The sequence below is a fragment of the Haliotis rufescens genome, unplaced genomic scaffold, assembly GCF_023055435.1.
Source record: "Haliotis rufescens isolate VD_foot unplaced genomic scaffold, xgHalRufe1.0.p SCAF_11, whole genome shotgun sequence".
Classification (NCBI taxonomy): Eukaryota; Metazoa; Mollusca; class Gastropoda; order Lepetellida; family Haliotidae; genus Haliotis; species Haliotis rufescens.
This window is the reverse complement of record NW_025963791.1, coordinates 41,579,559-41,595,737: the sequence shown is the minus strand read 5'-3', so window position 1 is coordinate 41,595,737 and position 16,179 is coordinate 41,579,559. Positions and strand designations below refer to the sequence as shown.

The window sequence follows — 16,179 nt, the reverse complement described above, 5'->3', positions numbered from 1 at the left end:
GCAAATACGAGCAATAGGTGCTGTTGACAGAGGCAATATTAGTTTTACTTAATTCCAACTTTGAAGGTGCGAGCTCCAAATACAAAGTTTCACTCTCATGTGAATGTTACTCTTTTCATTAGAGATTCAACATGAAATGTATCGCGTTAAATTACTTTAAAGTTTAACAACATTGACTAATCGCTTGAGCTCTCATAAACAAATGGTGTCATTTAGCCCGAAAGACGGCGAGACTAGTATAAGTTTGAATGTGATTTCAAATAGATCCATCTATAAGACGCGGCATGTGTCCAGTGAACAGTCCTATTTTCCAACCAGCATTGAAGCAGTGTGTACTGACGAGTTCCGAGTTAAAAATTCTATTGTATCAGTAAACGTGTGACTGTACAGCAATAAACAGGATGTGTTGAATCTCTAACACGTATCTTAAGCTGTCAGTAACATGAAATGGAATTCTTAATGATGCTTTTTTAAGAAAAAGAATAACCAATTACCATGGCAACTGGAAATTGGCATGTCATCGTTAATCCATGCTCGTGCGAGCTCTAAATACAAAGTTTCACTCTCATGTGAATGTTACTCTTTTCATAAGAGATTCAATATAAAATGTATCGCTTTAAATTACTTTATAGTTTTACTACATTGACTAGTCACTTGAGCTCTCGTAAACAAATGGCATCATCACCTGTCATGCACCCGAAAGACGGTGAGACGAGTATAAGTTTGAATGTGATTTCAAATAAATCCATCAACAAGACGTGCTATGTGTCCAGTGAAACATCCGATGAACTGTTCTATTCTCCAACCAGCATTGAAGCAGTCTGCACTGACGAGTTCCGAGTACAAAATTCTATTGTATCAGTAAACGTTCGTCAAATTGTCGATTGGTCTGAGAAAACAGTTATCCAGTAGTCTAAAATGTTTTGAATTCTGTGACTGTACAGCAATAAACAGGATGCGTTGAATTTCCTGCCACCAATTGTGTGCGTCATACACCCACAAAACACGTGATTGACACTTGAATGTTGTGAATGGAGATTTCCTGCCATATATATAAGACGACTGGTTTACTGTTTTCTCAGACATATCGATATCGTCTTTGAAGTTCTTTTGATGATGGCTAATAGAGGAAAGTCGTTTCACGTCGCTGGCAATCAGGAGAAGGAAGAGAACCTGTGCCTTGTAGTCCTTGGAGCCTCTAGAGTAGGCAAGACAACCATTATCTCTCAATTCCTGGACCACAATTCTATTACAGAGTATAAAGGAACGTTCGAGGAGATCCACAGGTGCAAATACGACTCATCAGGATTGGACTTGACAGTAGAAATCGTGGAAATAATCAATGGGGATGCAGTTCCGACTGTAAGGAAGCAGGCTATTGCAAAAGGGGATGCCTTTGTTCTCGTTTATTCCGTGGATGATGCCGACTCTTTTGAGCAAATTTACACTTTGCGAGATCTCATTCTGGAAGAAAAGAAGGAAATAAATGTTCCCATTTATGTGGTTGCCAATAAAATAGACATTGCAGAAGAAAGGAAGACACCCATCTGGCAGGTCGCTGATGCTATTGTGACAATAGATTGGGAGCACAAGTACTCTGAAGTGTCAGCTGAACACCCATCGCAGATTGCTGAACTATTTGGAAGTGTAATTGCCCATGCTGTCTCAGTTTATAAGGAAAGGTTTGTAATGCAACCGAGACGAATGACAACGCCTGCGTATCTCTTCTCACTGATGAGGAAGAAGCTCTCTGCCAGGAAACAAAAATCAGCTTTTTGAACATGTTTTAATGAACATTTGAACGAGTGTGGTTTATGGGGCATCCAATGTATATTCTCATGTCACGATATCTTTCAGGCATTTGTTATTTCAACTCTTGTACTTATGTATCTCTGTGTAAATATAATCCAGAGGAGTAAATGATGTGATTCCTAACACTGTTTCCATTTTGATTTGTATGCTTCACATTATTAAAGCAATTTACTTCAGAATGTGTCTCAGTTATATTATACATTGACCCCGTATATATCAGGAAAGCAATATTCTAGCTGTTATTTACCATTTGAAACATTTATCCAACCACACTAGGGGCACATGATCACACCTACTATTACAGTGTGACTGTTTCCAGATACATTATACCGTGGGCACTGCTGTAACAGGCGTATGGATGTTGTGGAAGCAATCCCCTGTGTTGATGTTCTTGTCCTCTCGTCCACTCAAGTATCAAGTCCATAGTGGGCCATTCTGATAGACACGCACGTGTTTCTGCTCATCCTAGGTCGTCTTTTTATCTTTGCTGACTCAAGCAATATTACAGCTATATGACGGCAGTCTGTAAATAATTGAATCAGGGCAGGCACTTATAATAAGTGCATATATAAGTGCAATAATCTTTGACGCGGCATAAAACCCCATTTCACCTCACCTCACCTATCTTTTCATCTTTGCTGACTCAACAAACTTCTTAACTGAAGTCATCCACTTGAATTGAATATGATATTGTATTGCAGTGAAACTACATATCTTCCGGAATGAAATTCTTTGTCAGAGTGTCCTCATGGACACATTTCCCTATTTATTAATAAAGGGCTACGGGCTTATGCGTGTTTGTTTGTCTTGAGAATGTCAGAATGTGGTCTACGCTATAAACGTTAACGAAACGTTAAAAATGATATCATTTGATGTTTTAGATAATAAAAGCTCATGTCCCAAGTTAAACACTTTTTTATTCGACCCGCGTTTACTGATACAGTGGCACTTTTTAATTCTTGCAAGCACATGCTGCTACAATGCAGGTTGGACAATAGAACAGTTCATCAAATGTTCGATGGGGAGATGGCACTTTTATACATCTCGCAGATGGATCAATTTGAAATCACATTTAAACTTATGCTAGTCTCGACGTCTTTCAGGCTGCATGACAGGTGATGATACCATTTGTTTCGTACACACCTGTGGGGTGAGAAAACAATTTGAGATAACTGGTGTCAACCATATGTGTGAGATCGAATTCCAGGCCCGTGATTGGCTACTCCATGGTGATGGCCTGTGGTCAGATGATGACGGACCTCTTTCCTAAGTGTAAGTCATTTATAAGTTGCTCGTGCTTCAGTCGAATGTTCACCTACGTCTGCATTAACAGGACCGTTTAATTGATAATAAAAATAAACAAATTCGTTCCCGTCAGCGAGTTTGTTTGTTATTGTTATCAGTTACATTATCTGATGTTGTCAACGTTATCGTTTTTCAGAGTGTAAACACCCTGGATGCCACAGGGAAACATACATGTATGTCCCTCCTCTTCAAACCTCATTTCGAAGTAGAATAAAATTCAAAATACATCACGCAAACTAATACACTTCGCAGATTTGAATTCCCCCTTCTGTTTATCATTTACTGTCCTTTTAAGCATAGCACAATTTCTGAAAGTGACTTCTGAAAATTAGGTAGATCTACATCTAGCCAAATCACAATTCGCGGCGTTATTAACTGTGTGCTGACAAATCTAAATATCGGATACTTACTCGAATAATTAAAGTAGAAAAATAGCATATAAGTGATCAAGGGTATCAAATCACAAATGATAATTCTGAAACGTCGCTGAAAAGCCTAGAATAGTTTAGAATGTTTTGGAGTGAGTGAGTGAGTGAGTGAGTTGGGTTTAACGCCGCTTTTAACATTATTCCAGTTATATCACAGCGTGTCAGCTTAATGTGGGAGAAAAGCCCAAAGTGATGCAGGTCTAAGACGTTTACCACTTCGGTGAAACCCACGAGCGTTGGTATGGTGCTGACAAACCTAGAAACATTATAAGGGCGAACCGGGATTCGAACCCACAATCGTAGGTTTCTGGCGTGCCCAAGGGACGCAACTCTGCACAGCGAATCGCGGCGCCTTAGACGACTGGGCCACCCGTGCCCCCTAGAATGCTTTGGAAAATACGCATACACGAACGCTGAAGTGTACGTTCCGCCATATTGGATTGTGTTTCCAAAATGCCGGTTATGAGACGCCTGTTCGATCAGGTATATTTCAAACTCAGCTGCTATACATGCATCCCTAAATTCCTCATATATTTTAGAAACAAATGACAAATGGTCTTTGTCACCAATGCAAATTATCTAGATGAAATCATGCGAAATAAATCAGGTCTGGAAACGAAAACTGTGCTCGGAAAACTGTACTTGCTGAAATGTAAACAAAGCAAAATTCAGATTTTACACTGTGTCGCATTTTTAGAGGTACTTTCGTCTAATTGTTGCACACATTGGCTCGATCACGCATATGAGAATATTCATGGGAAGAGCATCTTTGCACTAATTTTGAAATTACACATATATGTACAATAATGTGGTAAATTCAACAGAAGCCGTGAAAGTTTCTGTCCTGTGTGACGCCATGACTGACGGTAAATCACGCACAACGACGACAGTTACATTGGAAAACATGGTACACAAAAAACAGTACACAGATTGTCAGAATGTTTCTGATTACTTACGTGACACATTTATGTATATACGATCCCTCAGTCAACGAAAATCCTTCTCTGGAAATCCCGCGTACTGTTATCAGTGAACACGGCATTTTGTTAAAGTCGGTCACCGGTAGTGATGACATACGAAAGTAAACATTGTTGTACATATTTGGTAATTTCTTTGAGGTGTAACCTTTTAACTCGGCACCCAGCGTGTTCTTTGTTTTTTTCTATAGTTTGCGTAATCATCATCGCCTTGATAATCCACAGATATGGCGGAAACCTTTTTGTGTAGGGTCACATTATTTATGTGTAGTAAGCAGTACATAGGATGACAGTGGTGTTATATATTAATGCGCTACTGCAATCATGAGAATAGACAAAATGCATTGGTTCGATGCTAAAAAGGTGCGATTTTAGGGTATGTAAGAAACAGGCTGCTGCACCCGTGCCTGTCACATACCATTAATCTTACAACTAGTGAGATCAATGGTACCTGACAGACACTCGTGTAGTAATCTCTAGTTTCGAAGAGCGCAAGTGACTTGACATTGTTGTTAAACTTTAAGGTAATTTAACGCGATACATTTCATGTTCAACCTCTAATGAAAAGAGTAACATTTACATGAGAGTGAAACTTTGTATTTAAAGCTCACACTTGCAGGGATTAAGGGTCACCTTCCCATTTGGAAATAAGTAAAACTAATATGACCTATCTGAACAGCACCTGCTGCTCCTATTTGCACTTAAAACATTTTTTCTTGGGGCCACAGGACGATAGTGCAGAGGAGTTACGTACCACATTCTACATAAATCATTGCACTAGATTTGTTAATGTAACCCGAGGAAGGTGACTTCTCTAATGTTGACAAAAAATAACCTTCGTCAGTTGCTCATGTGTGGACCAAACTATCCTGAGCAGTCCCCTCCTTTAGAAACATCTATCTTCCACTACAGACTTTCTCATCTATGTGGCCTATCTTATCTTATCTTTCTGATACTGTATAATATCGCCTACTTCCTTTTTTAAAAGATTGAAAATGCCCACCACCCCCTGGTCACGTGAGAATGTAGGGGCTACGTGTATATCTTGACTATTTAGCTGCAAATTAAAACACATACTTGATAAAAAAGAGAAGATCAAACAATTAATGTAGTGACGCTCAGTGTTATTCCAAGCCTCGGCAGTGGGAACAACTACAAACATATATTTCAATTCTGTTCCCACTTTTTCAGTTTGGGTATTCTACCAATTACAATATCACGCATTGACTTTGACTGCGTCGTACACCCTCAAAACACGTCAATGACACTTGAATGTTGTTAATGAAGATTCCTGAAGGTTAATGATTTTTTTGTTTTGACTAACACGTATCTAAAGCTGTCACTAACATCAAATGGAATTCTTAATGATGCTTTTAGGAAAAAGGAATAACCAATTACCATGGCAACTGAAAATTGGCATGTCTTTCCCTTAACAATGTTTGTGTGAATTTTTTTGGTTTGAAATTCATGAAAATGCACAAAAAAACAAAAAAACATATGTGATTTTTTCCTGATCATGATTTTGTATGTTTAACTTGAAGTCAGGATGAAGGGCATTTATTAAGTCTCTTAATGACCAATATGTACTCCGAGTGAATTTTATGAAATACTGTTACCCCTTCAACATAAATATTACGATTTCCAACATTTCAAGATTTCTTGGAGGTTTTTATTTGATAAGCTGGATGGTGGTGTTTATTCAAGTCAAAAAAGGCCACTGGCCCACAGGACTATACATTGTCAATATTAAAACAAAATAGATAGTTACAATATACACGAGAGGATTAAAACAATATATATACATAACAACAAGCAATTATTGATGAAGTGTAGGATACAGTTTAAAAGCGAAAAATATGTATTTACTTAAATTTAACAGTGTTTGAGGGCATTTGGAATTAATTAGCTTTACACATGTTGTAACAGAAGGATGTTTATAATAAATAGGTTGAATATAAGATTCCCGGAGTTGAAAGAAGGCTTTGCAGACAAGTAAAAAATGATATTCGTTTTCAGTTACATCTATTCCATAACGGCTACAGTATGAACATAATCGACATTTAAAACAGATTTATAAGTAGAGTAGGAAGACAGTTAAGAGTTGCCTGTAATGTCTGCTTGCCATTGTTGAATATCTACATCGATGATGCGTTGTTTTATTTCTGATAAGAATACTGATTTATTTCCAGAGTCCTGCGTGATCCAAGTGTATCCAAATCCGTATCTAAATAAAGTTTCTTTAACATATGACATCCACGATGTACGGTTTACACTGTCCAGTCCATGTAACACTATGCACGTTTGCTTTGGAAGTCGATTGTTGTCCATTGAGATAAGTTTTGTCCAAAAAGATAACAATTTCATTACTTGCGTCATGAAGACAGTATTTCTTCTACAGTCACCAAGAACAGCAGCATTGCATGCATTTTGAGGAACATAGATCATCTTCTTGAAATATTTTAGCTGAACTGTTTCGATACATTGAATCTGCTGAAACCCCAAATTTCAGCGCCGTAGGTAAGGATTGGTAATATCATTCTGTCAAATAGGTTTGCAGCAACATTTATTGGCAGTCCACCACACTTAAAATGGAGTTTATAGATAAGCTGGCATGCTTTTCGGCTTGCTGTGCTAATGTCGTTGTTGCTCGAGTCCATACTGCCTTAGGCGTGAAGACGAATCCCAGGTACTTAAAGAATGGCACAACTTTAACCTGTTTTTCTTTGTAAAACCACTTTTCGTAGTTGCCTAGGTATCCTCCGTTCCGAAATACTACAATCTGGGATTTATCTAAATTAAGAGTAAGCCCCCATTTGTCACAGAATGTGCTGAGAACATCAATTTGTTGCTGAAGCGTCCCAACCATATCTGTAGTGTTTGCCACGTCATCTGCATATAGGAGAGAACATACATTTGGAGCATCTTCTGATATATATATACCTTTACAGTCTGATATTGTCATCTCCGTTGTAAGTTCATTTATAAATAAGCTGAAAAGTAACGGGCTTAGCATACAGCCTTGTTCCTTGAAAACACTGGAAGAATTCTGTTAAACCACAGGAAGTTCTTACACACGACTTTAATTAGGAATACATATTTCGTAGAATAGTCAAGATATTACCATGTATATCGTAGTTGATGAGTCGGTACCAAAGATGCGACTGGTTTACATTGTCGAAAGCTTTCAAGAAGTCTATGAAAAAACAATAAAATCGTCCACCTGGAGAGATATTTCCTGATCATTCCATATAAAGTGAACATGTTATCTACGGCTGCGTAGCCCTTCCTAAATCCAGCTTGGTTTTCGTATATGATATTGTTATCGGATGTCCACAGTTGTAATCTTTCGTTCAATATTTTTGTGAAGACTTTTCCAATTATCGATAAAAGTGAGATACCTCTATAGTTGTTTGCGTCATTCAATGATCCATTCTTGTGGAGAGGACATATTATAGCTTTACACCACTCGTCAGGAAAATTTCCAGTTTCAAGAATCTTGTTGAATAGATGTAAAAGAACAGGCGATATGACATCAACAGAATGAAGTAATATTTCTGATGGTATACCATCACCACCCCGCGACTTGTTCCGCTTTAATTTTCCAATTGTTCTAGTTACCTCAGACAAAGTTAAAGGTGCATTTAGGAAATAAGGTGTGTTATCTTCACAGTCCAGATACTGGTCGTCATGTAGAGATAAGACATTATTTACCGTATCTTCCATTGTTGTATCTTTTTGTTCACTATTTAATAAACTTTGAAAATGATTCAGCCAATCATGTGTTATTAGGTTTTGAAGTTGTTAGCTTCCAGAGATCATCAGTATTGTGTTTAACTGAGATGAGATTGTCAGATACACTTCTTTTAAAATCTTCTTTTTTCTTTCGGCAAACATCTCTGAAAAGAGATTTCAATCTTTTATAATCTTGAATATCTTGGTGAAGATTGGTTATCCTGAGTTTATCAAGAGACAGATATTTTTCTTGTTTTGCTGTCTCACAGTAACTATCCCAACATTGGGGTTGAGTCCTCATGTGCTGATCACGTGACGTTTGTCGTCTGCTCATGCATTCAGCAGCTCTACCGTAGAAGTCGTTAATTAACAGTACAGCCTCTTCTATGTTGTTTTCAACTTGATTGACAATCTCCGCAATTAATTCCGCTGCAGTTTCATCTCTGATTAGTCTCTGGAACGTGTCAGAATATCTAGAATCCCATTTATATTTGGTGTAAGACGCCGTGCTCGTTGAACAATCTTCATTTTCCATATTAGCTTGCTGTTTTGCTACAAATTCACCTGTGACTCGAAAATGATCTGAATCATCCAAGTTACCAATCTTGAAAGCATTTATCACTGGAAATAAAGATGAACTAACAATCAAATAATCTACAACACTTTGCTCATTTCTTGAAACACATGTAAAATCACCGAGGGCATCACCCTGAAATCTACCATTGGCCATATGCAAAGAGTGTGATATACATATATTCAAAAGACGTCAAACCAAAGTTATTGACCTCTAAGTCTCTGTTGTTTCTCTTGGTGTGTAAATCATACCACTCACCACCTGGAAGATAATTGACACTGTCATCAATAATACAATCATCACTGATACCTGTTCTAGAGTTAAAGTCACCTGTAAGTATAATGTCAGCCTCATAACACGTTTTAATATCATGAAGACATTCATCTAATGTATCTCAACTGTCAATATATTTTCCTACATAATACTGTGAGTATTCTGGTGAAACATGTAGCACTCCTATTACTACATCTCTGGTATAGCCAAAGACTTTCTTGTCAAACAGTAAACAGACAGCATCTTGAATATGTGACAGTATTCTTGTACAACACAAACGCTTATCAACATACACACCAACTCCTCCATGCTTCAGCCTGTGTCTGCATGTAGCAAATAGTTGATGTGTGTCTGAGAGAAATGTACTGTAGTCATGTACAGAATACAACCATGTCTCACATAATCCTACCACTAAGTGTTGTGACAGTATACGTTCCAATAGTTTATCCTGTAGATGGCGTTTAAGAGATTGGCAGTTCCATGTGAAGATAGAGAATATATCTTTCGCAGATGAAGCATCAGTATAAGTTCCAGTCCCTGGGTAGTCTGTTAGTGCCTGGGCCTGGCCTAACCTCTATCTAAACTCAGTCAATGTACTGGTTTTGTGGTTTAAGTTATATGACTTCCCATCAATAACCAGCTTATCAAACCGCAGGTAAGCTTCTTTTCCATCTTCTGATAAGCAAAGATATAGGAAAGACATGCATGTTACAGGATTGACTATATTTGTTACACAAAAGAGATTGCAAATTCATATCATCAGTATGAAAAGAGTGGTAAAGAACATCTTAAATTTTTCTCATCTATATAATAATGTTTGCAAAAGTAATACCAGTCATTATCTTTTTCAGTGCTATTAATATATTTAATCCACCTTTTTAAAGGATAAATTTCAAAATCTGTTACAGTGAGGATAAACGTTTGTTACCTGACAAATCAAATTACCATACAATGACATTTTAGATCACAAAACAGTTTCCGCATTTTTACTGTAATAGAAAATGTCTTACTTTGAATAACAGCGCACATGTTTGTGATAATTATATTTTTAAATGTTTAATATGAAGAATGTTACCTATGTGACAATGTGAAATGAAATTTGAATTTTCAGATGAAGTTGTAGTCAGCCTAGTTAGTTCACTATCATAAGTAAACAAAGGTTTACTAAACAGGGGTACCTCAAGGTGTAGTTATATTTCCATCTCATTATGAAATCTCCAGATTGATATCATAGAAGACAGTTATGCTCAAGACAACATTATGTTACATGAAAGATATTTAGAGAATAGTTTTCATGTCATGTCATGGTTTCTGTGATCAACAATCAAATCCAAAGTGTTTGAGATTGAGTATTATTTTTTCTTATATTGTGTTACTAGTAACAATGAAGACTTAGTCAACTCGGAGAATGAATAATTCAGTAAATGTAAGAAAACACATGACCTATAAATTATAATTAGAAGAACACAATTTTTAACTCTAAGTAAGAATCTAAAACTACAACCTGGAATGCAACACTTTAAACATCAAGCTATCTAAGAAGAAAGTTGAAAGATTATAGCTGCCTTCCCAAGACATTACACCCCTTTATAGTGGCTTTTAACTGTAGACCAAATGTTATTATCAACCTCTCAATGAGATGATCCTGGAATCTTGTGGCTCTGGGATGCTTGCCATCACACTTGTATGGTCATACCAGCTTTTGTCCTTTAGTGTTTTTGGCCAGTAAAAGTCATTTTGTCCTTTCTTCCCAACCCGATGCATGCATGCAACATAAACTTCAGATTCATCTACATCTTCAACAAACCCTGGACATGGTATTCCATTTAATTCAACAATGACATATATGGCTTAACAGTATTTTGGTTATGGGACAGCTGCAAAGGTGGTGTTAACTTTGATGCTGCAAGAATTTTCGACATTCTCTCAATAATTTACCCTTTCCTATGCAGCCTCCACCATCCCTCCAAAACTAACAGCAACTTCAGCCTTCATCTTTCCATCACTACCCGACTCATCTTCAGCCTTCACGTTCTCTCCAACACTAGCCTCCTCATCTTTAGCCTTCATCTTCTCCCCAATACTAACAGCATCTTCAGCCTTTATCTTTCCATCACTTCCCTCCTTATCTTCAGCCGTCACCTTCTCTCTATCACTAGCCTCTCATCTTCAGCCTTCACCTTCTCTCCACCACTAGCCTCCTCATCTTCAGCCTTCACCTTCACTCCATCTCTTACTAAGCCTCCTCGTCTTCATCCTTCACCTTCTCCCCATCACAAGCCTCATCTACAGCCTTCACCTTCTCTCCATCACTAGTGTCATCTACAGCCCTCACCTTCTCCCCATTACTAACTGAGTTTGGGACATAATGTGTACAGTGGTCTGTTCAGAACATTGGCCAAAGTGTGAACTTGCTAGATTCCCAAGAAAGACTTGTCCCTCTTCACTTTGAGGGTTTTGACTCAAAATGTGCTTTGTCTGTGAGACGGGTTCCTGGAACAAATATGTCAGAACACTGAGCATAATCACGTGGCAAGTTATCTCTTTTTACACTGACATCCTTCCTTTATGCCTTGAGACAGGACATTTCCATCAAGATGTTTGGCTTCATTGGCAACAAGTTCAGAGACTACTCTCACTCTCATTTCTGCTGCTCTGTCAATTGTCCCAAAAGCAATGTACACTGCCACATGTGCCACATGATGGTAAGCAGTTACCATTTGAAAATGCAGAACAAGGATACAGCTCACCATTTGTCATTGTCATGGTTAATTTAGTTGTACAGTTCTACTCTGAAATTCCAGTCTGGAGTTGCTTTGTATTCCAGTCAAACACACATTGTTATTCAGTAAACCTTCATGAAATCTATACATTATCCTACTTGAGTGTTTGTCTTTGCCATAACATCAACATATCAAGAATATTATTAGGCCTTTTCAGAAAATATAGTGTTGAAGTTTAGCGCAGCCAAGTTTTTTCCTAAACTCGTTTTCTACAACTTGTTTGACCTTTTATAATAGAAAATACCCATAAGCTATTAGGTACTTCATGATCACTGTCATGATTCTATATTAAATGTAGAGTCTTTCCTGTAACAAGGTTACCATATTAATTCAGAAGTTATAAACACTTATTTTAGCAAGCTTAGGATTGATCTCATTGATCCCTTTTGTACAATATATATTCAATCATAACATAGAGTGGTTACTTTATTGCTTATTGACTCATGGAAATGTAGAATGTCATTACCGTAGCAAAACTGTCTTTGCTGTAACACATTTCTTATAACAATTAGGTTTTTAATTTTCCATAAAATGATGAAGTACACGTTTATCCTTCAAATTACTGAATTTAAATAATTAATTAGAATATTGAAAAAGAACAGAAAGTAATTTACTTTGTTTCTTTATACCTTTTCAATTGCAAAATGCCATTCCAATAAAAAAATATGTCTTTACTGTAACACTTTTCTTATAAAAATCATATGTACTGACAATGTTGCACAAAATAATAAAATACAACTTTCAGTTGGAATGTTGATAAAGAACAGAAAGTAATTACTTTGTTTCTTTATAGCTTGTCAAGTGAAGAAAGCCATTACCATAACAAAATATGTCTTAGCGGGAACAGTAACTTCATCCTAGCTTTCTAGGGCCGTTGGAGAAAATAAAGTTTAACAGCATGGTTGCCAACGGCCGACGGCTTAACAGCATGGCGTCTTCTTGCCGGGGTATGGGTTGAACACGAAGGTTAATCTTGAAAACTTAAAATAATACGGACCACCCCAGCATATTCATATTCACTTGACGAGGTTAATGTGCGAAAACAAGGACCCGAGGACCGCCCTAATATTGCACGTGTGTGCCGATTCTTCCCACAGGAAAACAACATACTGACAGCACCATGGCCTGCACGATCACCGGACGTGGCCCTGATTGAGCATCTGTTGGACGGAATCCACCACTGCAGACACTCCAAGCACTGCTTATGGCTTCAGCAATAGTGGCAGAACATTCCTCAACGCGTTATTCAGGACAGTGCTCGTGGTGACCACAGTAGATACTGACATTCTGGTTTACCCTGTTGCCTTTGCCGGGCCTGTGTATGTGAGTGAGTGAGTGAGTGAGTTAGTGGATGAGTGAGTGAGTGAGTGAGTGAGTATGGTTTAACGCCGCTTTTAGCAATAGTCCAGCAATATCACGGCGGAGGACACCAGAAATGGGCTTCACACATTGTACCCATGTCGGGAATTGAACCCGGGTCTTCGGCGTGACGAGCGGCGTTGCGTGGGCTCTATTTACGGTACAAAGTGTTTTTGTGTGACCTGATAGCTAAACAATCACTTAAAACAAGCTCTTGTATGAGTACCATGCTCGCAACAAACACGCAAACATCCAAATTGTGGAAAAAATTAACATGCACGTGAAAATTGCGAATAACGACCTTAAAGCCGTTGAGTCGTTATGACTAATATGTATTGAAAGATACATTATTTAATTTGAGAATAATGTATTATTGAACAACATAATTACTTTGTTCCGTGAGTATAAATACTAATTATTAATTTACAAATGGTTCTTAGTCCACGGGCACTGAACAATCTCCATAATTTGTAACGTTCCACAGAATCAAACTTATAAAGCAATAACAGTTCCACCTTTCACGCGCATGTAGCAGGGCGTGGAATCATCCCATCCTTACCTTGTCAGCTTACTGACGGTGTTAACCTCTTTGGTCATGAGGACAAGGCATATGACCTCTGATCACATGGTCCGTGGCTCGAATCACATCACGGGAAATTCTATGTCCACTATAATAAACTCCACATTGTAATCTCGGAAACATAAATACCATATTGTAATAAGATTGTTATTGAACGATATAAGATCATCGATATACCTGAATCTTCGGTTAAACTTCTAGGCCAAATTACTTTGTTTTGACTTTGCCAATCCGAACAGAAATTGGGGATGGGGGCGTGTGCGTGCGTTCGTGCGCGTATAACCTGCTTGCGGCATTTTTACAACTTGTTATTTAATGTGCCCTGCTCTTCTCAATGTTATTTAGGTACAATTGTTGAGACATATATTAGTATTGTGTTGTGTTGAGTTTCTGTTGCGTTCTAATTTATTGTGGCCGTGATGAGTCGTTCGTGATTACAGTAGCCCTGTCGTTCTTGTGGGATGTTGTTAGAGTGGAAGGCAGACATGTACTGTGTGTGCATGTGTTCTAGGCTCTTACAACATACTAAATTTACCTTGTAATTTTCCGCTGGATATCAGTGCCGGGATCCTCAACATCAGGAATAAATAAATAACATAACATTTTATTCACAAAATGATACATATGGATTGAACAGGAGACACTTTTCGTATTTTACGGATGTCAAGAATGTCAATCACTTATCGGGTAGGGTAAGTTTGGTATTTCCTGAATGTTCTCACAATTCTCACGGCGAATACCTGTAACATTTATACCAATTCTGAGTGCCATATTTCACTCACTTTTATGTTGCCCATCTACATCTGAGGTGAACAACTCACTACCCTCTCAAATTTCCGACGTCAGCGAGATGCGAGCACATGTTCGAATCTCCAGAATGACGTCATGATAGAACAAACCCGGGGATTTTATTTATACAACTTAAGTGAATTCAAATGACAAATGTTTTCGTAATATTCCCGAGAATCGAACACGCAACCTGTTTATCTGTAGCGCAATGAGCGTCCCGAGGCTCTGACAAATCGCAATGCTTTTTCGAATGTCTTTTTCAAGAACCGTACGCCAGCGACATCTATCTTACGCCCATTTTCCTAAGGTTCATGGAAAGTATGTTTGGATCATAAACATGTTGATAAATGATGTTTTAAGTTTCCTTTTTCGGTTCATAAGATAGATAGAATAGTTGTGGTAAAGGCAGTCATCGGTAGAACCACGGACGAAGTGGTCTCATTGAGGAACCTGATGCGCATGCATGAATGTTTTAATTTACAAACTACTACAAGAACGTTTATGTGTACAGTACTAACACTTATGTGTATACTACTATTTCTAAATGTACTAGTACTACCACTGCTATTAAAAACACGACCTTGTTCGCTCTTAACACTGCTATTACTAAATACACTACTACTGTGGTATAAAATCACTACTACTACTACTACTACTACTACTACTACTACTACTACTACTACTACTACTACTACTACTTCTATTACTACTTCTAATAACAATAATCATAATAAAATAATAATCATAATAAAATAATAATCATAATCATAATAAAAATAAATACTACTACCTCTACTACTTCTACCACTTCTAGTACTACTACTACTTCTGCTACTACTATTACTACTACAACCACTACTTTTACCACTACTACTATTACTACAACTACTTCTATTACAACTACTACTGATACTATTTCTACTAATACTACTTCTTCTATTTCTACTACTACTTCTACTTCTACTACTACTACTACTACTACTACTACTACTACTACTACTGCTGCTACTACTTGTCGTAACTGGCGACTAACATCTAAAACTACTCCTATTACTGCTACTTCGACTACTGCTACTACTACTACTACTACTCCTCCTACTACTACTACTACTTCTACTTGTCGTAACTGGCGACTAACATCTAAAACTACTCCTATTACTGCTACTTCTACTACTGCTATTACTAAATACACTACTACTGTGGTCTAAAATCACTACTACTACTACTACTACTACTACTACTACTACTATTACTTCTATTACTACTACTACTAATAATAATAATAAAATACTAATCATAATAAAATAATAATCATAATCATAATAATAATAAAAACTACTACGACTACTACTTCTACCACTTCTAGTACTACTACTACTTCTGCTACTACTATTACTACTACAACCACTACTTTTACCACTACTACTATTACTACAACTACTTCTATTACAACTACTACTAATACTACTTCTACTAATACAACTTCTACTATTTATTCTACTACTACTACTACTACTACTACTACTACTACTACTACTACTGCTACTACTGTTGCGACTACTACTTC

At 37.4% G+C, this 16,179-nt stretch overlaps 2 protein-coding genes across 2 annotated transcripts in view; both read left to right on the top strand.

Moving 5' to 3' along the window:
- The first annotated feature begins 1,116 nt into the window (after window positions 1–1,116).
- Window positions 1,117–1,779, top strand: LOC124142356 (ras-related protein Rap-2c-like). Its single transcript, XM_046510777.2, has one exon. The coding sequence runs from the start codon at window positions 1,117–1,119 to the stop codon at window positions 1,777–1,779; it is 663 nt and encodes a 220-aa protein (XP_046366733.2).
- An 11,003-nt stretch (window positions 1,780–12,782) lies between these two features.
- Window positions 12,783–16,179, top strand: part of LOC125378123 (cell wall protein DAN4-like) — an 11,450-nt gene continuing 8,053 nt past the window's right edge. Inside the window, exon 1 of the mRNA XM_048392985.1 lies at window positions 12,783–12,831. Coding sequence (XP_048248942.1) covers window positions 12,783–12,831 — 49 coding nt within the window. The remainder of the gene's footprint in view (window positions 12,832–16,179) is intronic.

What these genes read in the sequence shown, in the direction of transcription:
- LOC124142356 (XM_046510777.2), top strand. Translation starts at nt 1,117, where the DNA reads ATGGCTAATAGAGGAAAGTCGTTTCACGTCGCTGGCAATCAGGAGAAG.